This window comes from Aotus nancymaae, unplaced genomic scaffold, assembly GCF_030222135.1.
Source record: "Aotus nancymaae isolate 86718 unplaced genomic scaffold, 86718_ANA_hifiasm-v0.15.2.pri h1tg000018l, whole genome shotgun sequence".
Lineage (NCBI taxonomy): Eukaryota > Metazoa > Chordata > Mammalia > Primates > Aotidae > Aotus > Aotus nancymaae.
This window is the reverse complement of record NW_026988430.1, coordinates 24,073,831-24,099,461: the sequence shown is the minus strand read 5'-3', so window position 1 is coordinate 24,099,461 and position 25,631 is coordinate 24,073,831. Positions and strand designations below refer to the sequence as shown.

Below are 25,631 nucleotides of genomic sequence, written 5' to 3'. Positions count from 1 at the left end.
TCATTTGTTCAAATAGAAGACCTTGGAGTTATCTTGACTTCTCTCTTTCTTGTATACCCCACATTCACTTCCACAGCCCATTCATCCATCTAAACAGCAAATCTTGTTTACATCCCTACCTAAAAATATCCAGAATCTGAGTATGTGTAACCAATACCACTGCTACTTACTAGCAATAGCAGTAGTCTAAGTCTTCTTACCTGCATATTGCAGTACCCTCCTAATAGGTCTTCCTGCCTCTGGCCTTGCTCCCAGCCCCACCCAAGGTCTGTTCTTAACAGAATGTAGAAATGAGGCCATGCTCAGTGGCTCATACTCATGCCTGTAATTCCAGCATTTTGGGAGGCCGAGGCAGGCAGATCAACTTGAGGTCAGGAGTTCGAGACCAACCTGGCCAAAATGATGAAACCCTGTCTCTACTAAAAATATAAAAATTAGCAGGGCGTTGTGACGGGTGCCTGTAATCCCAGCTACTTGGGAGGCTGAGGCAGGAGAATTGCTTCAGCCCGGGAGGCGGAGGTTGCAGTGAGCCAGGATTGCACCACTGCACTCCAGCCTGGGCGACAGAAGGAGACTCTGCTTTAAAAAAAAAAAATGTAGAATGATCCAGTTAAAATATAAATCAGATCACAAAATTTTTCTCTGTTTAAAACCCTTTAATAGCTTCCCAGCTCATTCAAGTAAAAGCCAAAGATCATATAGTTGCCTACAAGGCCTTACATAGATGGGCTTTCCAGTACCACTCTGCCCTCATTTCTTGCACTGCCTCTCCCAATCATTCCACACATTGGCGCTACCTTAAACTTGCTAAGCACACCATGCCTCAATGCATTTGTACTTGCTGTTCCTTCTGCCTCGGGTGCTTTTTCATCAGATACCTTCATGTCTCATAGCCTCAGCTCCTTCAGGTCTTTACTCAAATGACACTTTTCAATGAGGCTTTCCTTGGTTATTTTTTCTAAAAGTTTGACTCTGCCTACCTTCTTTTATTTTTTTTTTCCTTAACATTATTCCCATTAACATTATGCATTTTACTTATTTTGTATATTTCCTGACTTTCCCAGTAGGAGGTACGTTTTACAAGGGTAGGAATTCTTGTCTGTTTTGTTAATTCCTGTTTTTCCAGTGCCTGGAATAGTACCTTGTACATAATAGGCACTCAGTAAATGTGTACTGACTGACATGCTAATGACACTCAGTGCTATCAGGCGTTCTCGACACAAATCATGCAAGACCAATTGCAGATTCATGTCTCTTCCATGTTGTGCTCACTGTGGGACATAAATTTATTGGGTTAAATAGTGGGCATAATTTCTCATAGTATTTAAAATGTTTCCCTGTGTTTACTTATTTTTTTGACTGAGTGACTAATTCACTTAAGTTAAACACATATACCATGTAACTCTACTTTGTATGTGGATGTGTGTATGTGTAGATACATATAAATCAATTATGAAATGTTAGTAAAATTTGTTAAATGTAAATGGACATTAGGAGTTGTTTGTTGAAAAAACAAAAGATCTGAGTTCAGTGTTCACTAACTATAAGCAGCACTGCTTAGACTTCTGATTTTAATATTGGATCTCCTAGATTTGTGGTTCTCTGTTATCCCTTGCTCTTGTATATATTTTGATGATGCTGTGGATTTGAGAGAGTGAAAAATAGTAATTCACACAATTCTATAATTTCATGTTGATATCTTTAATAGAGATGTCACTAAAGATCAGAAAATGACCCTTTAACCCTGTTGAAAATGAAATATACTTGGAATTGCAGCTATAAGGTATCTTGTTTCAAGGACAGTTAGTGACTGCAAAAATAGACACTTATATCTTTCACAGGAGGACTGTCTGCGCTAATATTCTATTAGACAGTAAACCTAAGAAATGATGTAACAATTTAAAGCTAGCTGTGGAACAAGCTTCATTATGTATGTTTTGCTGTATCTTCTGGTTATATAACAATGGCAAATAATGAGTTAAAAACTATTTATGCTTCACAGGGATACAAGTATTTATATCTGACCCCTCAAGATTATAAGAGAGTCAGTGCTCTCAACTCTGTCCATTGTGAACACGTAGAGGATGAAGGAGAATCCAGGTAGGTATATAATATGTATTGGAATAATTTGGTCAGGACTAAAGAAAGGAGAATATGGTATTTGTTTCCTTATTGTACAGCTGTTCATAACCTTGCAGAGCATTAAAGATGACATAATCTAGATGTCTTAAGTGTATATCCAGCTCTACCACTTATTAACTGAAGAACCTTGTTATTGATTGAAGTTGTTAAATTTATAATACTTAATTCATTTTAGAAAAACTGAAATATGTAAACAATTATGTAGAAAAATAAAAATTAGCCACAATCCCACCCTCAGGCCACGATTATGAATTTATGTTATACTCTTGCTGTCTTTTCTAGAGACGTATCTTCTTTCTATGTGATTGAGATTATAATGAGAATTTCTTTTATAATTTATCCTTTTCACTAAAAACTATTTTTGGGGAAATTTCAGGTATTCTTAACATATTATTTAAGAATATGATGCTTAATGGCTACATAGTATTTTATTATAATAAATATATTTGAACATTCAGACTATTTCTAATTTTTCACATCTCTGGGCTGAACCCCCTTAAGGGACATTTATGTAAGTTTTATATAAACTTTTAGGAATTAAAAGCTCTGATCATCCCTTGTTGGTTAATTTCTAGAAGTGAAATTGCAGGTCAGAAAGTCAATTTTTAAGGGTTTAAAACAATGATTTTAAATTGCCTTTCCAAGATTGGCATTCCTGTGAGCAGTGTAGAATAGGATTTGTTTCCCTCTTTAATTTTTTTCACCCTTGCCAACATTGATTATTGTCAATTAATAAAATGGAATAAGAACAGCAGTTGTTATTTTAACTTGTATTTTTGACTCCCAGTGAAGTTGAACGTTTTTATTTAATCTATCTGCTAGTATTTTTAAGAATATTAATTGCTTGGATGGGCATGTTGGCTTAAACCTGTAATCTCAGCACTTTGGGAGGCTGAGGCAGGCAGATCACTTGAGGTCAGGAGTTCAAGACCAGGCTGGCCAACATGGTGAAACCCCTTCTCTACTAAAAATACACAAATTAACTAGGCCTGGTAACGTGTGCCTGTAGTCCCAAATACTTGGGAGGCTGGGGTAGGAAAATTGCTTGAACCCAGGAGACAGAGGTTGCAGTGAGCCAAGATTGCACCACTGCATTCCAGCCTGGGCAACAGAGCAAGACTCCATCTCAAAAAAAAAAAAAAAAAAAAAAAAAAGTTAATTGCTCTAATATGATTTATTGAAAATTTACTCTTTTGTGTTTTTTATTCTGTCTGTCTACTCTGGGGGTAATGCCACACTATTTCAGCTGTTCTAGTGGGGCAAATTTTCTCACATTCTTTATTTTTCCTCAAGTCTCATTGGCTACTTTTATTTTAATGTAGAGGGTTTTTGTTTTTTCGTTTTTAGAGACAGGGTGTCACTCTGTTGTCCAAGCTGGGAAGCAGTGGTGTGATCATAGGTCACTACATCCTCAAACTCCTGAGGTTAAGAGATTGTCCCATGTCAGCCTCGCAAGTAGCTGGGATATAGACAAGTGCCATCATGCCCAGCTAATTTTTTTTATTATTTTAGCTAATTTTTAAATTATTATTTTAGAGATAGAGTCTTGCTATGTTGCCCAGACTGGTCTGGAACTCCTGACCTCAAATAATCTTCCCACCTCAACCTCTCAAGTAGCTGGGATTACAGGTGTAAGCCACTGTGCTTGGGTAGGGGCTCATGTTTTTCTAATGCCAAAAATGTGTCCATAATGATTTTGATTCAGATTGCATTGAGTTTACACATTAATTTAAAATTTGACGTCTTCCTAATACTAACTCTTCCCAGAAAGAAACATGGCATGTTTTTCCATTTATATGAGTGCTTTTTTTTTTTTTTTTTTTTGAGACGGAGTTTCGCTCTTGTTACCCATGAGCAGCTGGGATTACAGGCACGTGCCACCATGCCCAGCTAATTTTTTGTATTTTTAGTAGAGACGGGGTTTCACCATGTTGACCAGGATGGTCTCAATCTCTTGACCTCATGATCCACCCGCCTCAGCCTCCCAAAGTGCTGGGATTACAGGCGTGAGCCGCCGCGCCCAGCTGTTTTGTTTTGTTTTGAAGTTTGATCGTTTTCTTCATATAGGTTTTGCCAGTGGTTCCCGAACTTTCTTGGTTCATGGCATCCTTAGTGTCTCAGTAATTTTTTTTATAGCACCCCAGGCTATGAGATATACTTAATATTTCTGTTTATTAGGTAAACAGCTTAATAAGTTCTTGTGTCCTAAGAACTTAATAATCATTTGAAAAAATATATACATAAATTGAAAAATTTTATTCTTTTTTTTTTTTTTTTTTTTTTTTTTTTTTTTGAGACGGAGTTTTGCTCTTGTTACCCAGGCTGGAGTGCAATGGCGCAATCTCGGCTCACCGCAACCTCTGCCTCCTGGGTTCAGGCAATTCTCCTGCCTCAGCCTCCTGAGTAGCTGGGATTACAGGCACGCGCCACCATGCCCAGCTAATTTTTTTGTATTAGTAGAGACAGGGTTTCACAATGTTGACCAGGATGGTCTCGATCTCTCGACCTCGTGATCCACCCACCTCGGCCTCCCAAAGTGCTGGGATTACAGGCTTGAGCCACCGCGCCCGGCCCGAAAAATTTTATTCTTAAATAATTACTTACTAATGAGATATTTGTGTCTGCAAAACATCTCAAACGTTGGAATCAGCTTGGATATAGCCGCCCTCATTTCTTGTTTTTCGTTCACTTTTCACAGAAACTTCAAAATAGCTTTGCAAAGACAAGACATTTTGAAAAGGAATGTAGCACTATTCTAACGTTAAACTGTGAACTACTGTGAACTACCTAAAGCTACTAGTTCACAGATATCACATATCATAGTGCTTCTCTCAAAGATTTAAAACGTCTTGTAGTGCTTCTGGGAGTTCATCATGGTGCCTTGGGTCACAATACGGTTACTGTGAGATCCTGCCAATTTATTTATGCTCATTTCTAAATATTTTGCATTTTTTTCTTGCTACTTTGAATGGAATTTTCCCCTATGATATTTTTTAACTCTTCATTTCTGGAATCTATGAATATTGAGTTTGTTACAGGCAAGTCTGGCTGGGTCCTTGACTATGACTATATGGACCTTATAAGAACAACAGACACACACACACATATACAATTAATGTAGTTAATTAACCGCTTAAGGGACAGTAGGTTCATTTCTGACGTAACTTTAGGATAGTCTAGATACAGGACAAAAGGAAGAATTAGGAAATTATTGGATATTTGGAAAGACTGAAAATAGAAAAACAGCAGACTGTGGGAAGCGGAGATGTAAAGTCACAGACCAACAGCAAGGGCAAAGAAAAAGAATTGATGGAGGGCTGGAAATGAAGAAGGGAGCCGGAAAATATGGGGGCAGGAGGAAGTAGTTTAAGAGCCACTATGGGATACTTATTTATTATTTCAATTTATAAAACTGTGCCCACTGCCAAGCCTTCTGGGTACACGTGGAACAATAAATAATATATGCCCATCTCTACTTCCAACTTTGTATTTTTCCTTACTTTTATTAGTTGCATTCCCCATTTCCCATTTCCCATTATCAGCTATCACTCCTAAACCCCTGCCAGGAAGACAGATGAATGACCCCCACTAGCTCCCACTAGATCCACAGGATGCTTTCTGGACAACTTGGTCAGCATTTCACTTCTACACACATTCCACCTGCCCCTCCAGAGGACTATATCCAGGGATCCTTGTGTATGTAGTTGATATTTATGAAGGAGCAGGAATGCGAGTTCAGTATTCTGACCTTCACTTCATCTGACCTTAGAAGAGGATTTTTGACTTGAGAAACTAAGCTGAGCATTCTCACTACCTCTCTATTTGGATATTTTCTTCCTATGTAAAATTGTCCAAAATTGTTGATATGATACCTATTGCTCATTATAGAGATATACATTGACCCTGCTTTTCAGAAACTTGTTCTAGAAAGTAAGACAGGGCATCTAAAATCTCCGGGCCATCTATAACATCAACCCTTCTCCTTGTTTTCTTTAGTTTAACTTTCTTGTCAACCCTTAAAGGTAGATATTATTATTTGTAGAAGTTATTATTATCCCTAGAGTCACACTCCTACATGTATCAGAGCAAGGATTTAAATCTATCTGCTTGATTCCAGATTTTGCTCTTTCTATTAAACCATATTGCTTCCAGGTAAAATAGACACCAAGCTAAGAAGGAAAGACATATGAGTGAAGAGTATAAAAGGAAGCACATAAAGCCCTGGTATTAAATATAAGCTTTCAATACTCTTTTAGCAGCCTTTTCACGGTGATTATTCTTTTAATGGCTTGTTGTTACTATGTTTAACCTTCATAATTTGACATGACCATTTCCAATAGGTACAAGATAACAGATATTATTGGGAAAGAAGAGGGAATTGGAGTCGAGAACCTTCGATGTTCTGGAATGATTGCTGGAGAATCCTCATTGGCCTATGATGAGATCATTACCATCAGCCTGGTAAATCTTTCCAGAATGTGAAATTTTTGAAGAGCTGGCTGTGTGGCTAGGTTTATTTTTTCTCCTGTCACTGCTATTCAGTTCCAAATTGTCCATCTACAATTTTATTTTAATCATGCGTGATAATAGGAAGATAGGATAATATAAATAACTGAATTTCCCAAATAAACCTAGCACTTTGTTTTAGCTTTTAGTTTAACTTCTTTTTATTTCCTTCCTTCCTTCCTTCATGAGTTTCACTCTGTCACCAGGCTATAGTGCATTGGCACGATCTCGGCTCACTGCAGCCTCTGCCTACTGGGTTCAAGTGATTCTCCTGCCTCAGCCTCCCCAGTAACTGGGACTACAGGCGCGTACCACCACACCTGGCTAATTTTTGTCTTTTCAGTAGAGATGGGTTTTCTCCATGTTGGCAAAGAAGGTCTCAATCTCTTGACCTCATGATCCACCCGCCTCAGCCTCCCAAAGTGGAGAATCTTTTTTAAGAGACAGGGTCTTATCTGTCACTCAGGGTAGAGTATAGTGGGTACAATCATTGCAGCTTTGACCTCCTGGGCTCAAGTGATCCTCCTGCCTCAGCTTCCAGGTACCAGGACTATAGGCATATGCCACCGCCTCCAGCTAATTTTTAAATTTTTTGTAGAGATGAGGGTCCCACTATGTTGCCAAAGTCAGTCTTTTTTTTTTTTTTTGAGACAGTCTCACTCTGTTGCCCAGGCTGGAGTGCAGTGGCATGATCTCAGCTCACTGCAAGCTCTGCCTCCTGGGTTCAAATGGTTTTCCTGCCTTGGCCTCCCAAGTAGCTGGGATTACAGGCACGTGCCACAATGCCCAGATAATTTTTGTATTTTTGGTAGAGACAGGGTTTCACCATGTTAACCAGGCTGGTCTCAAACTCCTGATCTCAAGTAATCCACCCACCTCAGACTCCCAAAGTGCTAGGATTATAGGCCTGAACCACTGCACCCAGCCTGAATTTTGAATCACTGAATTTCTTTTCTTTGACTAGGAAATGTGTGTGTGTGTGTGTGTGTGTGTGTGTGTGTGTGTGTGTGTATCAATCAAACAGACTTTGTAAAAAGCAATGCTTATTTCTGTTAATGTGGATTTTACTTATATATGCCTTAGTTCTTAAAGCTTCAGAGAGGACATAAATATGTGACATGTAGAATTTATTCTCTTTTAAGGTGACGTGCCGGGCCATTGGGATTGGGGCTTACCTTGTCCGGCTGGGACAGAGAACCATTCAGGTTGAGAATTCTCACTTAATTCTAACAGGAGCTGGAGCCCTCAACAAAGTAAGTTTCTAGGGTTTTGAAGAAGTATGCATAGCTGATTGAAGATTATCGTGTGAATTCTTAATTCAAGATCCTGATTGGAAGGAAGCAATTCAATCCATGCCTTCCTTAGTCTATCTCTTCCCCTCTTTCTCCATCTTTTCTGCACATTGACTTGCTTGCCTTTTTATTCATTCATTCATTTCATTTATCAACTATTTTTAGTACTTACTATTTTCTAGGCACTATTCCCAGCCCTGTGTCTATGTTAGTGAACAAACCATATAAAACCCATACTCCAAAGAGCTTATAGTGTCTTTGTAGAAAGAATTAATTGAATGCTTCTGTTCTATCCCACCTCTTCACTCCTTTTCTTAATCTACTAGTAAAAGATGTGAGGAGAACTATACTCACACATTGAGCTGTCTGTGATTCCAGTTGTGCAAGTTCCCATTTCAGGCCTACATCATGAATTAGGTACTGGCCTAGGTGTTGAGGATATCAAGTTTTAATGGTTTTGTGAAACATGTGAATACATCTCTCAAAAAGGGCATCAATGGTGGTCTCTTGTACATAGAAGAAATATTTGGCAAATATTGAGTGGGAAGATGGGTGGATGGATGCATGGATGAATTACTGGGAAAGAGTATGCATAAAGATTTATCTTCCCTTCCAAAGAAAGGTTTGTGCCTTCTTAATCCAACTTCACAAGGGCTTTTCCAAAGGGGAGAAAATAATGGCAGGTCACTGCTCATAAGAGTGAAAACTATCTAAGAATACCTGAATGTATAAAAGACAATGCAGTTAACATCTTTGCAAGCATAGGAAAATTATTTTCTCTTCAGGGCCAGAAAAATATAATGGAATAATCTGAGGCTGACTACCCTCGTGCAGTTTATATAACCTCTCAAATCCTCAGCTTTCTTATCTGTCAAAGGGGCATAATAACTTAAACCTTTAAATAATGTGGAACTCAAATGAGGAAACATAAGTAAAATACCTAGTTCTTCTGGGCATGCCTAGATTCCCAGTTACTCAGGAGGCTGAAGCAGGAGGACAGAGGATAGAGTGAACCCAGGAGTCTGAATCCAGCCTGGGCAATATAGTAAGACCCCATCTCTTAGAAAAAAAAATAGTACCTAGTTCTTGGCAAAAAGTGTTGGCCCTCATTAAAATTTCAGTTTCCCGTTCCTCTCTCTAACATGATTTGGTGATTGAGCTTATGGAGTTAACATATATACTAAATTGTATTGGATATTATGTTTACTACACTTGCAGGAACTTTTTATCAAGTCTTGACTTTGAAGTGTAAGGATAAGAACTAAGTGTTCTATCATTCCCATTTAGGAACAAGTTGATAATTTCACTTGTTTAATTAGATTTTGTGGATGTCAGAAATTAGAGGAATCGTTTGATGCCATCAGCTTGCTCTCTGCATTCAGATGAACTCTGTATCCTCCTCGGGGTTTGCTTTTCCCACCAAGGAAAGGCACAGCAGTGCTAACAGTGGCAAACTTGGCTGTCTTCCTCCCTTTTTGGAGAGTGGCCTGGAAATAAAGGTTATGAACCACTACTACTGAAGATTATTATTGCAGGGAGAGTCTTAAGGGTTTTTTGTTTTTGTTTTTTAAGTTGTTCTTTTGGATACCTTGTTAGGATGAGATACTGATGAATGCCGAAGAGAATTCTAGGTACCATTATCTATGAGGAGAGAGTTTTTAAAAGATACCTATATTTCCATGATGTTCCCATACCCAGTCAGAGAGCTAATTTCTGAAATGTATCTTCTTATATTGAGTTTCTTCCCCCTTCCCAGATACTGTATTATATACAAAAAATATTACAAAAAGCAGATGTTGGGTTTTTGGTTTTGTTTTGCTAGAAAACTTGCTAGTTGAATTTCATTTGTGCCATAAAGAAACATTAGAGATTGATTTCTTAAAATGTGATTGAATTGTTCTAATCAAATTCATTATCTTCACCTTCATAGCTTACAGGGCTGCTCGTAAAAAGAAAAGCTTAGTTACAGGGGGAAAGACAAATAAAGCTATAGTTTCAACTTACCAAACAACGCTCACTTCCAAAAGGACATGATCATTTTTAGCTGAAGGGAGTGATCAGATACAGAGGTTACCTGACGTTGCTCTGCCTGCTTCACTGTCTTCATGTCAGCTCCTCTTAAGTATAGAGCTGTGCTGCTGAAGACACTGATTTCGTGCAGATTCGTTCAGAATGTCCTATCAGCCCCTTTGCCTATCAGGTATGAAAAAGGAAACTACCATGCTCAGATGGCTTCCTCTGACTCACTCCTTGTGCATGTTGTCTTTGTGTGTGCTGGTGTCTTTCTTCATCTCTGTTTGCCTTTCTTCTTTTCTTTCTGTAGGTATCTCTGTATTGTGTACTCTGGGTGTGTGCAAGTCACCCTGAGTGCATGTCTCTTATCTGTGTGGGTGCTGATCTGTCTCTTTGTGTCTGTGTCTTGCAAATAGATCCCCCTCTTTCTCTGTCTTTGTACCTCCCTGAGTGTCCATGTGTGAGAAAGTCTTTGTGTGTTTGAAACATTATAGAGTCTCCTTTCTTAAGCCTTGGCTGTTTTGCTCCTAGTATGTACCTGTGAAAAGTGGAAATGTAGGAGACATATGCAAGCTTATATACAGTCTTAGACTGTAAACATTTGACCCCCACCTTTTTGAATCTTCATCCTTTATGTTAAACATTGGGGTGAAGAATAAGGAGTGGGGGTATGCAGAGGTTGTAGGGGAAAAAAATCTTGTGTGTGCAAGTGCCGATCCCATTGACCCCTTTGAAAATTGAAATAATGATAATGCGCGTCTCCTGACTGCATCAAAGTATCAGCACATCAAAAGCCAGGAGGCATGAAATGCAAATGATAAAGTGAAAGCAGATGGATTGTGCATGATCGCCTGATGCCCAATGAATTTTAAAAGGTGCTGGTTTGCAGGAAGGGGGGGTTAGGGGGTTTTGGGGGGGACTGAAATAAACACGTTATCCCTGCAATTTTTTTTTTTGTTCTTGATGCTCACTCCTGACAATATTTTTTTCACACTTGAGTGAACACCCACTCCATCTCTCTCTCTCTCTCTCTCTCAACTCTCTTTCTCTTTCTCTTTCTTCTCCAATTCTCCCCCACCCCCACCTCTTACATGTCTCAGGTCATGTCGCTGCAGCTCCGGTGGAAATAATAAGATATAAACCACGAGGTTGTTATTTGCATAGAAATAGCATGGAGCCCCAGGCAGCAAGGGAGAAGGACACAGGGATCATTTGTCTAAAATTTTAATGAAAACTTTTGCTGAGGCAGAGATTTTTAAAAACTTTTTTTCTCCCTGCTTTTCCCCTTCCTTCCCCTACCCCCTAAACCCCATCATTGATTTTACTTAACATGGTTCAGTTTGAAGAGAAAAGGTTGACACTCCACGTATCATACCCCCATAATATAGCAACCTGTAAATTGTTTGTTCCTTTAACAGATATGAAGCTGAAGAGACACGCATTTTCAACTTAATACATTGCATGTGTGCATCAGGCTTTTATGGCTATACTCCATCTCAGCATACACATGATGTTGCCTGTCATTAGCCTGTTTTTTTTTTTGTTTGTTTGTTTTTTGTTTTGAAACAGAGTCTCACTCTGTTGCCCAGGCTGGAGTGCAGTGGTGTGATTTCGGCTTGCTGCAACTTCCACCTCCTGGGTTCAAGCCATTCTCTTGCCTCAGCCTCCCGAGTAGCTGGGACTACAGGCAGGTGCCACCACACCTGGCTAATCTTTTGTGTTTTTAGTAGAGATGAGGTTTCATCGTGTTAGCCAGGTTGATCTCGATCTCCTGACCTCGTGATCTGCCTGCCTCAGCCTCCCAAAGTGCTGGAATTACAGGCAGAGCTACCGTGCCCGGCCTAGCCTGTTTTTAATTAGTTTACACCTTCCTATCTTTTGCTTCCAAAGACTCTTTTTAAAGGATTTCTTTTTATAGCCAACAGTAGTAACCTGCATATAAAATAAATATTTTCTGGTGGTTTTTTTTTCTTTTACTTTTGGTGGTTTTTCTGTATACTTAGATCTTTTATTCATGGACACCATCCTTTGCCACTGTGTCTTTTGTTCCAAAACCAGAAAGTGTTTTCCACCTTTGTGTTTTTATCCTTTTCCCCCTGTGAACTCACTATTTGTGTATACTCTTTCCATGTCTGTCTTGCTTTATTGCCTGCAGTTATTTGTAAAATACTCAAAATAGTACCCAAACTGAGATGAGATATAGTATCTGGATTTTCTTGAGTGTTACTAAGCACATTTGACATTAGGACTAAAGGCAGTAGGCTGGTGATTAGAAGTAGCCCAAGTGGCTTTATTTGAAATTCACAGTCAAGAATATCTGTCTGGTTCTTTGCTATCTTCTGGAATGGGCTAATGGTATCAGGGCCATATTTTGTAGACAGGAAGGCAAAAACAGTAGAAGGGAAAGTGACGTAGTTTCATTGACAGAGAATAGATCAGGGTCAGAAAAGTGTTGAAGAAAGCTCAGGCCTCTTTGCTTAGTGGTCTATAAAACCTAAGAGAAGGTGGTCTGGTCATTTTCCTGTTTCTTCAAATGTTGTGAGAATGATGCCATTAATAAGAGATGCTTCTAGGGGCTTGCTATTTCGTGCCACTCAAGGTGTAGATCATAGATTCCTAACTCTAAGAACTGTAGGCTGTGGGTGACATTCCTAAAAATGCCTCACTGCATGGCAGATCTGATGGGTGTGGCAAATTACCCTGCTTGAAGGGAGTCATGCCGGCCTGGCAAAGGCAGTAACCTGTGTACTTGGGGAACTGGTAAAATACACTCTTAAAGAGCTGAGATGATTGCAGAGTCATAAACTCCTGAGTCCAGGTGCCGCTGGACATTTACAGAGATATTTATATTTACTTTCCCTCCCCCCGCCTTCCTCTCAGTTTCCTTTTTGCTTTATTTTTTTCTCCCTTTCCTGGTATAAGTTTTTATTTAGTATGATTAACATAGTGTTAGGTGGCAGATAGGCTGGGAAGAACTAGTACTGTAAGGGAACACTGATGTGTACTGAGCCTACTAGCTCTCTATCCACTGCCCCAGACTTGGGAAGAGAGAGCACATTATCTATGCAGAGAAATAAGAATCTGCAGTTTATGGTTGTCCTCTGGACATTAACTGCCTGTAAGGGTAAGCTATATGCTAAAAGCAGTGATATGCAGGTGATAGATTCACCAGGAGGTGATATGTGACTTCCTTGTGGTATTTTAAAGCTCTGCTTCTTTTTTAGAAAAAAAATATCCTATACTCTCATCCCCTTTAGCGAGATCAGGCCCCTATTTCCACTGAATCTGCCAAGAAGAGAGAAATTATATGATGGGTATGACTAGGGCTGTTAGTTTGGTAGGGGGCAAATTCTGCTAATCTTGCTTTTGAGAAGGTGCAAGTAAGTCACATTTCTCTGTGGATCTCATATATGTGTTTTTCTGCAGCTGTGCAGTATGAAATGTAAAGTCGTAGCTGGCTCTGTTGGGCACAGTACCAGAGTTCTCTCATGAGTAGGAATTGTCTGTTACACCAGGGTCCTGCACTGTACAGTCTCCATGCTCACCCATGACTCTGTGACACACAACATGAAAGTCACGGAGGCTCAAGAAGGGAAGGAGAGATTACTTAGCCCTCACTGTGGGGTGGGCAGTGTTGTAACTTTCACATGACTTAAAGAGGTTACGATAGAGACAGCGCCGAGGCAAGTGAGAGCCAGACAGGCACTGGGCGACTCTGTGCCTTGCTGAGGAAAAATAACTAAACATGGGCAAAGACGATCCTAAGATGCCAAGAGGCAAGATGTCGTCATGCACATTTTTTGTGCAAACTTGTCAGGAGGAACATAAGCAGCACACAGATGCTTCAGTCTGAGAAGTGCTCAGAGAGGTGGAAGACCGTGTCTGCTAAAGAGAAAGGAAAATTTGAAGATATGTCAGAGGCAGACAAGACCTGTTATGAAAGAGAAATGAAAACCTATATCCCTCCTAAAGGGGAGACAAAAAAGAAGTTCAAGGATCCCAGTGCACTCAAGAGGGCTCCTGTCCTATTCTGAGTATCGCCCAAAAATCAAAGGAGAACATCCTGGCCTGTCCATTGATGATGTTGCAAAGAAACCGGGAGAGATGCCGAGTAACACTGCTGCAGATGACAAGCAGCCTTATGAAAAGAAGGCTGCGAAGCTGAAGGAAAGATACGAAAAGGATATTGCTGCATATCGAGCTAAAGAAAAGCCTGCTGCAGCAAAACAGAGAGTTGTCAAGGCTGAGAAAGCAAGAAAAAGAAGGAAGAGGAAGATGATGATGATGAATAAGCTGGCTCTAGCACAGATTTTTTTCTTGTCTATAAAGCATTTAACCCACCTGTATACAACTCACTTCTTTTAAAGAAAAAAATGGAAATGTAAGGCTGTGTAAGATTTGTTTTTAAACTGTACAGTGTCTTTTTTTATATAGCTAACACACTACTGAATGTGTCTTTAGATAGCCCTGTCCTGGTGGTATTTTCAGTAGGCACTAACCTTGCCTGGTACAGTATGGGGGTTGTAAATTGGCATGGAAATTTAAAGCAGGTTCTTGTTGGTGCACAGCACAAATTAGTTATATATGGGAATGGTAGTTTTTTCATCTTCAGTTGTCTCTGATGCAGCTTATATGAAATAATTGTTGTCCTGTTCACTGAATACCACTCTGTAATTGCAAAAAATTAAAAAGTTGCAGCTGTTTTCTTGACATTCTGAATGCTTCTAAGTAAATACAATTTTTTAATTTTTATTTTTTTTAAAAAAGGTTATGAGCATGGAGGGGCTAGAGGCAGACTGCCCAGGTTTAATTCTTGGCTCCACCACCTACTAGTTGTGTGACCTTGGGCAATTTTTTTTACCCTCTCTGGGTTAGAGTTTTATTACCTGTAAAAGAGGGAATAATAATAGTATCTATGTACCAGGGTCGTTGTGAGGATTAAGTGAGGTAAAACATTGGCACTGCCATCGTCTTTTCTGAGGTGCATTTAGGGTTCCTTCTCATTTCAGTTTCTTATCCAGGCTCTGGAAGGGAAATACAAACACAATATTGTCTATGCTCTCTGATTCTTTGAAGGCAAAAATTCCTTCAAGAAAATGTTAGATGGCAGTCCTCACTGTGGCAGTACATTCATGTGTTGACTTTCCCAATAGATGTGTCTAATGACAATCAGCGCACTTTGGAAAGCCATTAACGTGAGAGGCATGATGTTCGGTCATGATAGGGTAGTATATATGTCAATCATCTGTATACAAGAGTCCCCAAGGACTTGTTGATACAATAGCCCATGATCACTCTAAGAATCAGTCTAGCAATTTGCATTTTTAAAAGTCCCTAACTACCTATTTTCACAATAGACAGTCCCAACACTCCCATAGCTCCAGATGGGATTGCTCTCCTTTCTAAAGAGGGCATTTTCGCTTCCTTTCTTAGTAGTCCTTGCTTTAGCATTATGAACGAGTTCTCAGAAAGTATTGCCCAATGGATAGATCTCCCTAGTTTTCAAGTCCTCCCTCCCTACACATACACAAAATATGGCTAAATCTGGCCCCATTTGGGGGGATTGTTTTGTTTGTTTTTCATTTCATAGTCCTCAAATTTGGTAGAAAACTATAGCAGGTTATATTTGACTCTATTAGTGTGCCTCAGTGACCCGCCAGCAATCCTGAGTACTCTAGTTCGGAGATCTTTCAGGTTGGAATCACCACACAGAGCTCCACTACAGAAGTTACCTCTGACTCTAAGATGTATGATGGCTTAGAGTCTAAGAATTTGGGAGACCCTACCACAAGTACCAACCAGTCCAAAGCTTCTAGATAAAGTGAAAGCTCTGAGACCCTGTTTAGGGTATTGAATACAGGCTTGGGAATTATGTTTGACAATCTATTATGAATATGCTCAAATTTTTTGGAGTTACAGAACTTTTAGATTAAAAAAAAAACAACAACAAAACTTGGCCGGGTGTGGTGGCTCAAGCCTGTAATCCCAGCACTTTGGGAGGCCAAGGCGGGCGGATCACCTGAGGTCAGTGGTTCAAGACCAGCTTGGCTAACACAGTGAAACACTGTCTCTACTAAAAATACAAAATTAGCTGGGCATAATCCCAGCTACTCGGGAGGCTGAGGTAAGAGAGTCACCTGAACCTGGGAGGCGGAGGTTGCAGTGAGCTGAGATGGCACCATTGCACTCTAGCCTGGACAAAAGCAGCAAAACTCCATCTCAGAAAAAAAAAACAAAACTTTTGATATCAGTCTTCTCCCTGCTATTTACTAGGTAAGCAACTTTGGGCTTTAATCTGTTTAGATATTAGTTTTCCCTTTGTGAAATGGGAGGCATAATCCATTTCCCATCTTAAAGTAGAAAATCAGGTGGGTATGGTAATCCTGTAATCCCAGCACTTTGGGAGGCCAAAGTAGGAGGATAGCTTGAGGCCAGGCATTCAAGATCAGCCTGGGCAACATAGCCAGACCTCCTCTACAAAAAAAATAGCCAGATGTGTGGGTGCCTGAGATGGGGAACCCTGGAGGCTTTGGCAGTGGCATCTAGGGCTGGGGTTGTGGCCGTGAACAGGGCCCAGACCCCGCAGAGCTCATGGAGACAAGGCCAAGGATGAGGAATGGATGCCAAGTTGGGCCACCTGGTTAAGGACATGAAGATCAAGTCCCTGGAGGAGATCTATCTCTTCTCCCTGCCCATCAAGGAACACTAGGTTCAGGGTATTTGTTGTCATCGGGGATTACAATGGCCACATGGGTCTGGGTGTTAAGTACTCCATGGAGGTAGCCACTTCCATCTGCGGGGCCATCATCCTGGCTAAGGTCTTCATTGTCCCCATGCACAGAGGCTACTGGGAGAAGAAGCCCCACACCATCCCTTGCAAGGTGACAGGTGGCTGTAGCTCTGTGCTGGTATGCCTCATCCCTGCACCCAGGAGCACTGGCATCATCTCGGCCCTGGTGCCCAAGAAGCTTCTGATTATGGCTGGTATCAATAACTGCTACACCTCAGCCTAGGGCTGCACTGCCACCCTAGGGAACCTCGCCTAGGCCACCTTTGATGCTATCTCTAAGACCTACAGCTACCTGACCGCCAACCTCTGGAAGGAGACTGTATTCATCAAGTCTTCCTGTCAGGAATTCACTCACTACCTTGTCAAGACCCACACCAGAGTCTCCGTGCAGAGTACCCAGGCTCCAGCTGTGGCTACAACACAGAGTTTTTACATAAGAAAAATAAAGTGAATTAAGCCCTTTTTTTTTTAAGTAGAAGACCAGAGGATCTCTTAATCTTAAATTCTCTTCAATATCTAGTATTCTGTGATGCTATAAAGATGCATATTGATATGTAGCCAGGGAACTGTTTTAGGCTGGGAAGTGAATAGACGGGGGCGGGGAATTTTAAGTTATTGCATATTAGGGCATTAAATATTAGATTATATGTTAATGATATGTAAAATTATTACATATTCGTGAAACCAGGTATGGAAATTGGAGAGCATGATGATTTAAAATTTTTAAACTTTGTTTTTTATCCAGATTACAGAAAAGTAAACATTATATGTCGTTATAATCACAAGTGCCTTTAGAATTATAAATGTTGAGAGTGAGAGGATCCTCAAAAGTTCAACCACACAACTGTTGCATGAATCTCCTCTGTGCAACTATTGCTAAATATTCATCCAATTATGTTTGAAACATTCAACTGAATGGGAGCTCAGTACTTTTGGAACCAATCTCATTCATCTATATATTCATCTTTGAGTTATTTTTTATATTTGGCTAAAGTCTGTTTCCCTGTACAGAGAGATTAATCACTTTTTAAAGACAGTGTTCAAATTTAACAAAGAAACTCCCAGTTTTATGATATGACCAATTGGAAATTGAATGGAACCAAAATCTTTCTCATGTACTTTTGTGTTCAGAGTCTGGTCTTGTCTCAAGAACAAATGTAGTGAAGATGAAAATGCTATTCCAAGATAGAAGAGAAATTCGATTCATAACTTTGCCAGTTAAAAATGTGAAATAGGCCGGGCGCGGTGGCTCAAGCCTGTAATCCCAGCACTTTGGGAGGCCGAGGCAGGTGGATCACGAGGTCAAGAGATCGAGATCATCCTGGTCAACATGGTGAAACCCCGTCTCTACTAAAAATACAAAAAATTAGCTGGGCATAGTGGTGCGTGCCTATAATCCCAGCTGCTCAGGAGGCTGAGGCAGGAGAATTGCCTGAACCCAGGAGGCGGAGGTTGCGGTGAGCCGAGATCGCGCCATTGCACTCCAGCCTGGGTAACAAGAGCGAAACTCCATCTAAAAAAAAAAAAAAAAAGTGAAATAAGTAGAAGAAATAAAAGCAACAGTTAAAACTTAATTCCACTTGGAAGTACTCCTTGGAACCTTAGGGGTCTTCTGCAGTGTCATGCACCTTTGGAGCCCAATTATCTCCTGCTTTCTCCTCATCTGCCTTCTTAAAAGTCAGGATCCTTGTGTATGGTTGGAGGATAGTTCTTTTTGACTGCTATATCTGTAGATACCAGCTAAAACTCATTGGGTCCAAGGTTGAGTGGAATCAGTGAAGGGGGTGTAGACTTAGGTACTCAAACCCTAAGGGTACACAAACAAAAGCTACGCTGCTAGAATGTATTACCCTCTTGCCTCAGTGAACAGTCTCTGGCTCACTTCATCCATATGGACCTTCATTATATCTCTACCCTATATCCATTGTCCATTTCCACCTCCAGGATTCTGGTGTGTCCTGAGTATTAGAATGAAGAAATGCCTCTATTTCACACTTTCTGTGGCATGTAGGGTCTCTGTACTGTCTGCCTCTAATAAAACATTGCCCCTGAACTCAGGCTAAGGGCCCACCTGGCTCTGTGCACGTGGTTCCTTAGGCAGTGGTTTCTTCGTCCTCTTCATTTTCTATTCAGTGGTATGTTACACCTTCATATGTTGAATTTTCTTTACGTTTCTCTCTTTCTACATATATTCATAGCTCTGTCTTTGCGGATCAGTGTTCACTTGAAGCTTTGCTAGTCTGTCAGCCCTTCTCCTCTCTTCAACCTTTCTTTTCCCCCAACCCCAGCCTGAAGCCCAAGTAAATTAGCTTCTCACCCCTGCCCCCTAGTTTTTAAAAAAATCCCATACTCCTCCAACAGTGTCTGTTCTTGGATTTGCAGTCAGCAACCATCTCCAATAACCATCAGGCTGTCAGCTTTGCAGCTCCCTACCACCTCCCACCTCCCCCATCACTCACCAGAGGAAAAAGAGAGCCAGAGCAAGAGCTTGAAATATATCATGCAATAGTGTATCATGAATTTGTTGTGAATCACAGCGGTGAAGCAGGTTTATTTATTTCTGAGACCTTAAATCAATACAAAGTAGGTCTCTTAGTTCTGAAGCTGGGATGGAGTGTGAAAAAATGAGCCCATTGTACTCTTAAAACTTTGGGGAAAGGAGATGACAGCTATATAATTCCATTTACCAGGCACTAGGGGCTTTAATGTGAAGGTGACAGGGAGCTCTTTGTGCATTTAGAGCACCATATCTTCTAAATAAAAGATCTGTAGACTTGATAGTGGAGCATAGCTCCAAGTTTAATAATCTCCAAGCATTAGACCGAGCCAGTATGTTCCCAAGTCAGAGAGGTCCCCCCTAAACAGTCATAAATTAAAAGTGCAAGAATTGTACATGTTGGTAGATTAGAAATGCAAGGACTCCAGTCTTTTCTAGAAGGAAGACAGACCTGGGCCCTGGCTGTGCACAGACTGCTCTGTGAATATGATAAAGATGTGGAAACGAGACTGTTTAGAAACCTGACTCCTAGCTGTTCATCATCTAGAGAATGTTCCCTGTGCATGGATCCAAATCTAGCTATGTCCCTTCTCGTTCAGATTGGCCATCATCACACAGTCTAATCAGCTTATGTACACAGTCAGGAGTGTTGAATTAAGAAAGGAGAAGCTTTAAGAGCTTTTTAGATTGAACTACAGATTACCATGCCTGGGCTTGAAGATTTTTCTGACTGATTTTTGACCGGTTCCTAATTTTAATAATGTCTCAGTGTCTGGGATTTAAGCCTTTTACAATAGTATGCACATCTAAGAAACTGAGAAATCAGTGTTGGTAAGGAAAAGAACCCACCCAAATTTGACTAACAGCATAAGATGCAAATATGAGAAGTCAAGACCATTGGAACATGTAATCAACTTTTGAGTATCTTCATTTTCTATCTGACCCATTGATAAAAATGCCTTTTCTCAATAGATAAAGCAGGTTTATGCAGCTCAGAAGAGCATTCCTAACATAATATGACTTTATAATACATAGAATTACTAGTTTAATTTTAGCCCATGTAAAGAATTTTGAAAGGGAGAGGGAGGGAAAGGATCATCTACATTGGGGAAAACGCAAAAGGTAGGAAAATTGAACTACTCCTTTTGCTTCAGAAAGGCACTACACATTATAACACTAATATGAAGGACTTGCTTGGCTTGTAGTAGTTCAGCTTGCTGAACATATTAAATTAATCAGTTGAGTTTTTATAGAATGCTTAGAACTGTGGTAGATCAGATGCATTTATTGCATGCTTGTTAGGTATAAAGCTGTTCTTATGCTGTGGCAATGCAAAGATGATTCCTGCTTTCATGAAGCTTGAAATTTAACTAAAAGACAATAATAGGCTTTTCATGTGTTCTAAGGGAAAAAATAAAATCGCTGCCCACCAGATGTCGATGAGAAAACACAAACCAAAAGGCCACAGAGCTAACAAGTTGGTGCTACTCTCCCCTACGAGCCAGGCCCTGCAAGCACCAGACTTTGGGGGCTGGCCGCTGGTGAGCAATGCCATCAGTCACACAGCCTCTTCAGTAAAACCAGTAGGAGGCAACTGACAAACAGGGATTCTTTAAATGTTTTCTATCTTTAGAAAATACTTATCTGATAAAAGAATGGTATTTAGAATATATAAAGAATTCTCAAACTCAATAATAAAATAACCCAGTAATTAAAAACATGGGCAAGAAATTTGAACAGACATTTCACCAAAAAAAATATAAGGATGGTAAATATGCACATGAAAAGATGCTTATCATTAGTCATTAGGGAAATGAAAATTAAGCCACAGCTCGACACCACTAAATGGTTTTTTTTTTTTAATGTTTGACAAACACCAAGTGTTAATGAGGATGCAGGACCACTGGAACTCTTGTAAATTGTTAGTGGGAATGCAAAATGGCACAGCCACTTTGAACAAAATTGGGCTTTAAAAAAAAAAAAACGTATACACAAATGTCTATAGTAGCATTATTTATAATCCTCCAAAAGTGAAAACAACTTAAATGTACACCAACAGGCAAACAGAGGACCAAGTTGTGGTACTTTCATAAAATGGAATACTACTCAGGAATAAAAAAAAAAAAACTACTGATACCTGTATCAGCATGAAGCTCAGATGCAATATGCTCACTGAAAGAAGCTAGACTCTAAAGGTTATATACTGTATGACTCCATTTTCTGTAACATTCTAGAAAAGGCAAAACAATTGGGACAAAAAGCAGACCAATGGTTGTTAGGGGTGGAGGGAGAGGACTGATTACAGGGAACATGAAGAGACTTTGGGATGATGAAAATGCTCTCTATCTTGATTGTGGTGGTGGTTATATGACTATGTGTATTAAAATTTACAGACTTGTATACCTTATGATGGACATTTTTGCTATATGTAAATTATACCTCAATAAACCAGACTTTATTTAAAATTTTTAAAAATTGGGCATGGTGGCTCATGCCTATAATCTCAGCACTTTGGGGGACTGAGGTGAGATGATTGCTTGAACCCAGGTCTTTGAGACCAGCTTAGACAACCTAGCAAGACCTTGTCTCTACAAAAAAAAAAAAATAAATATAAATAAGAATTAATTCATCATCAGAAATCTCAAGTCCCCACCTACATGAGCAGTTGGTGGGTCCCTGGTGTGAGTGATTACTCTTGTCAGTCACCTTTCTCTCTAGAAGCCTATGCTTTTTCTCATACATTTAGCGAGCAAACTATTGTGTGGTTCTTCTCTACCTTTTACATTTAAAATGAGTCTTGAAGCTGGGCGCAGTGGTTCACGCCTGTAATCCCAGCACTTTGGGAGACTGAGGTGGGCGGATCACCTGAGGTTGGAAGTTCGAGACCAGCCTGACCAACATGGAGAAACCCCATCTCTACCAAAAAAAAAAAAAAAACTACGAAGTTAGCCAGGCATGGTGGCACGTGCCTATAATCCCAGCTTCTCGGGAGGCTGAGGCAGAAGTGCTTGAACCCAGGAGTGGAGATTGCAGTGAGCTGAGATGGCGCCATTGCACTCCAGACTGGGCAACAAAAGCAAAACTCCATCTTAAAAAAAAAAAAAAAGAGTTTCTGTTTCTTACCCACTCCACCTTCAAATCCTTATTGTCTTTCTGCTGTCTAATTCGTTCCTCTGTTCTCCAGTGAGCCCTGCATCTCAGTGAAGAGATGTCTTCCAGTGTTATTTCTGGCCTATATTCAGCCTCTTTTTGGCTGAATATTGTTTCTTTTCCTACCACTAGCAGCACCATCCCTTTGCCCCAGTTTATCCCTCAGCATACCTGATCACTTCATAATTTGCTGCTTATAGAGAGATTTTTGGTCTTCTAGCAGATGGTCTTGAATCCAACTGTGGCTCATGTCAGAGGCTTTTCTCTCCTCTGCCCGCAGTATGTCACCAAGCCCCTTCTGTAGCCCAGTCCTAGCTTGGCACCTGCCAGCCAGCACTCCATTTTGCCAGTGACAGTAGTGGTAATAAAGGTGGGAGAAAAATATATAGCCCTGTGCCTATGTATTAAGAAACTGTATTTTGGAACCCCCAAATAATCCTCATGGTCACATAGGTCCTGGTTCCATCTCCCTAGAGATTTAATTCCATTCACCCTTGGATATATTACTGAAGAAACATTTACACAGTGATATGTGCAGCACCACTTAAAATTGTTAATTGGAGATTGAATTACTTGTCAACTTTTTAAAATGTAGTCCTCTCAGGTCAGGGAGTAGGATATTAGCTGCACTGAGTAGATGAGCTATTGCATTTTTTTCTTCCCCTTCCCCTTTTCTCTCCCCCTCCCTTTTCCTCTCTCTCATCCTTTCTTCCTTCTTTTGTCCCTGTTTTGCCACTTTCCCCCTACTCCTGCTTATTCTTTCTCCTATTTTCTTTCAGCTTTAGCCAACCTTTATCAATAACCTGACAAATCCCAGAGTGAATTTAATATCTAGAATCATGGATGTAGTCCAGTGATGACAATTACTCAGTAAATTTACAAAACCCCTCCTCAAATCCTCTTGAGAATGGAAATGTCCTAATAAGAAGGAGGATTGCAGTGAGGACTCAGCTTGTGTAGCCTAATTCTTAGATGCAGGAGGACTTCTATATTCCCTGCTTCCTTAAATAGAAGATGTTCTGACCCACCAAGGACTGTTTAAAAAGGGGAGAAAGACTAAATAAAAGGGGGAGAGAAGGAATAGATTTTATTTTTTATTCCATCATTGATATGCATCATAATTTTTCTCATCTTCATCACATAATTGCAAATATTTGCCTATAAGTCTGAGGGTCCCCAACATAATGTGTATGTCAGGACAAAGGCAATTTTTTAAAAATTGAGCTAAGTTGTCTCTGTGAAACTTGGAAATCTCAATGCCTGTGCTGACAAATATCCTGACAAGTAAATACTGCACTCATTCAGTATCACATAGTGATTTCATTTGCACAAAACCTCATAATGTTCTGCCACTTCAGTCAAACATCTGGAGCACGGGGGAAAGGAAGAGCGTGTTTATCTTGATCTCCAAAAAGGGCTTTAAGGGAGAGAGCAGGCGGTATATTAGGCTGTTTTCATTGCCTGTCAGCTGTGGTAAACCTGAGCTGTCTGCAGTGTCTCTAGATAAGCAGCAGCAGCAGCAGAGGCCCGAGCATGGACGTATGACTGCATTCATTTGTACTTCTTATGTATCTCAACATTTCTTAAGGCTACGTAGCATCTTCGGTGGAGCCTTTAGCAATTGTGTCTCTGCTAATCACCAGCTTTTATGTGGTGCCCTTAATTATTAGGTCTGCCAGCTGCAATGAATGAAGTGCTGGATGAAGCTTAAGTTTATATTGAGAATAAGTCAAGATCCTCTCTCCTCTTAGATTCAGCCCTGACTCAATTTTGTCAGCATGGCACTCCTCAGCAGAGGACCCAGAGGTGGAGCCTATTCCTATTATTTCATGCTACTGCTTCTCCACTTAGATCTGGAGGGCAACAAAGTAAGGCCTCAGGAGATTCACCTGTGTTTGATTCAACTCCTGTGGTTAAGTGCTTATTGATGCTTGCTGGACAGATAAATTAAAAGTTTGTATGGTACAGTAGAAATGTCAGAGGAATATATTTGGGAACTAAAACACGGCAAGAAATGCGTAGGTCAGAGTTAAAAGGCTGTTGAACGCAGCTCACCTATTTCATGAAAATATGTTGATGAGAGTTGTTTACCCCAAGTTTTTCTGTGGAAGGTCAATAGGGCAACATTGACGAAGAAAACAGTGGTTCTATGTGAACTCTGTTCATCTTCCTAGATAACGATGAGGGTTTGTGTAACAGTTATAGCATGATCGGTTCAGAGTTAGGCAGAATGGATGTTATCCTAACCCAGATTCTGCTTCCTTGGTTGGAGCTTTTGTTGTGAAGTATTCTAAAATCATTAAAACCACTTGAGTCAGCAATGACCCCTATAAATCAGGAGCTATTGTGTGCGCCCTCATTCTACTGGTGCATACTCCAAATGTGGTGCTGGAGATGAACTGGAGGCTCCTGGTTTCTCTTCACCGATTGTTAAGTAGCTATGATTGTTAGCATTTGTTTGTGGTTAGGGGAGCAGTTTCACTTCTGTATCCATCCCCACCCCACCCCCCATCTTCCAAGATAAGGCTGATCAGAGAGGGGTATTGGGATACTCTTAGTCTATTCTGTAATTTTTCTCCTTAATTTCGAAATTAAATGAATTTTCTCACATGACAAACACTCCTTTAGCTCAGAAATAACGTTCTTGGTTGTGTTAAGCCCTGGTTCTTCTAAACCTAGGAGAGGAGAGACGTAGAAATACTGCTGCCTTTTCAGAACAATGCCAAAGCATCGGAATCCAAATTTTAATTGAGCTTGTAAAGGGAAGAGTACTCAGTTACTGAGCCTACCAAGTTTGCCTCCAATTATTTTGTAAAAATACGGGATAGAATAGATAAGTGGTAGAGGATCGCTTTTAAATGAGGAGGCAAAGACATCAGAAGAAAGTGTGTTTTAAACAGCTGAGCAGTCCCTTTTTCTGAGAATAGTTCTTCATCGGTCCATTATTAATTTTGGAGATGTGTAAGATTCTAAGTGGTTAGAGATTATCAGGTATTAGAGATAGGAAGAAAATAGTGTTTCTGAGGAGAAAATGGCCCCAGCTCTCTCTTCTGGGCAACAAGGAGTACTTGGCTCCTGACCTAGATTGTGAATATCAGATTTTCAGGGTCACCACAGTGTCTCCTTTTTTATTCCTTTTCACCCTTTCCAATTTTATTTTAATAATTAAAAATACTGCTGATCACACTGAAAGACTTCTAGTAGAGAGGCAGTCTGTCCCAGAAGGACCAGTTGTGGGCCA

General features: G+C 40.2%; 1 protein-coding gene and 1 pseudogene across 6 annotated transcripts in view; both read left to right on the top strand.

Moving 5' to 3' along the window:
* ACACA (acetyl-CoA carboxylase alpha) overlaps window positions 1-25,631 on the top strand; it is a 309,514-nt gene that overhangs the window by 235,137 nt on the left and 48,746 nt on the right. For all 6 annotated transcript variants that reach the window (XM_012445433.2, XM_012445435.2, XM_012445438.3 and 3 more), the window contains 3 exons: window positions 2,003-2,100; window positions 6,483-6,603; window positions 7,791-7,901. In XM_012445433.2, the coding sequence (XP_012300856.1) occupies window positions 2,003-2,100; window positions 6,483-6,603; window positions 7,791-7,901 (330 nt within the window). The remainder of the gene's footprint in view (window positions 1-2,002; window positions 2,101-6,482; window positions 6,604-7,790; window positions 7,902-25,631) is intronic.
* LOC105712447 (high mobility group protein B1-like) lies at window positions 13,052-14,341 on the top strand (annotated as a pseudogene).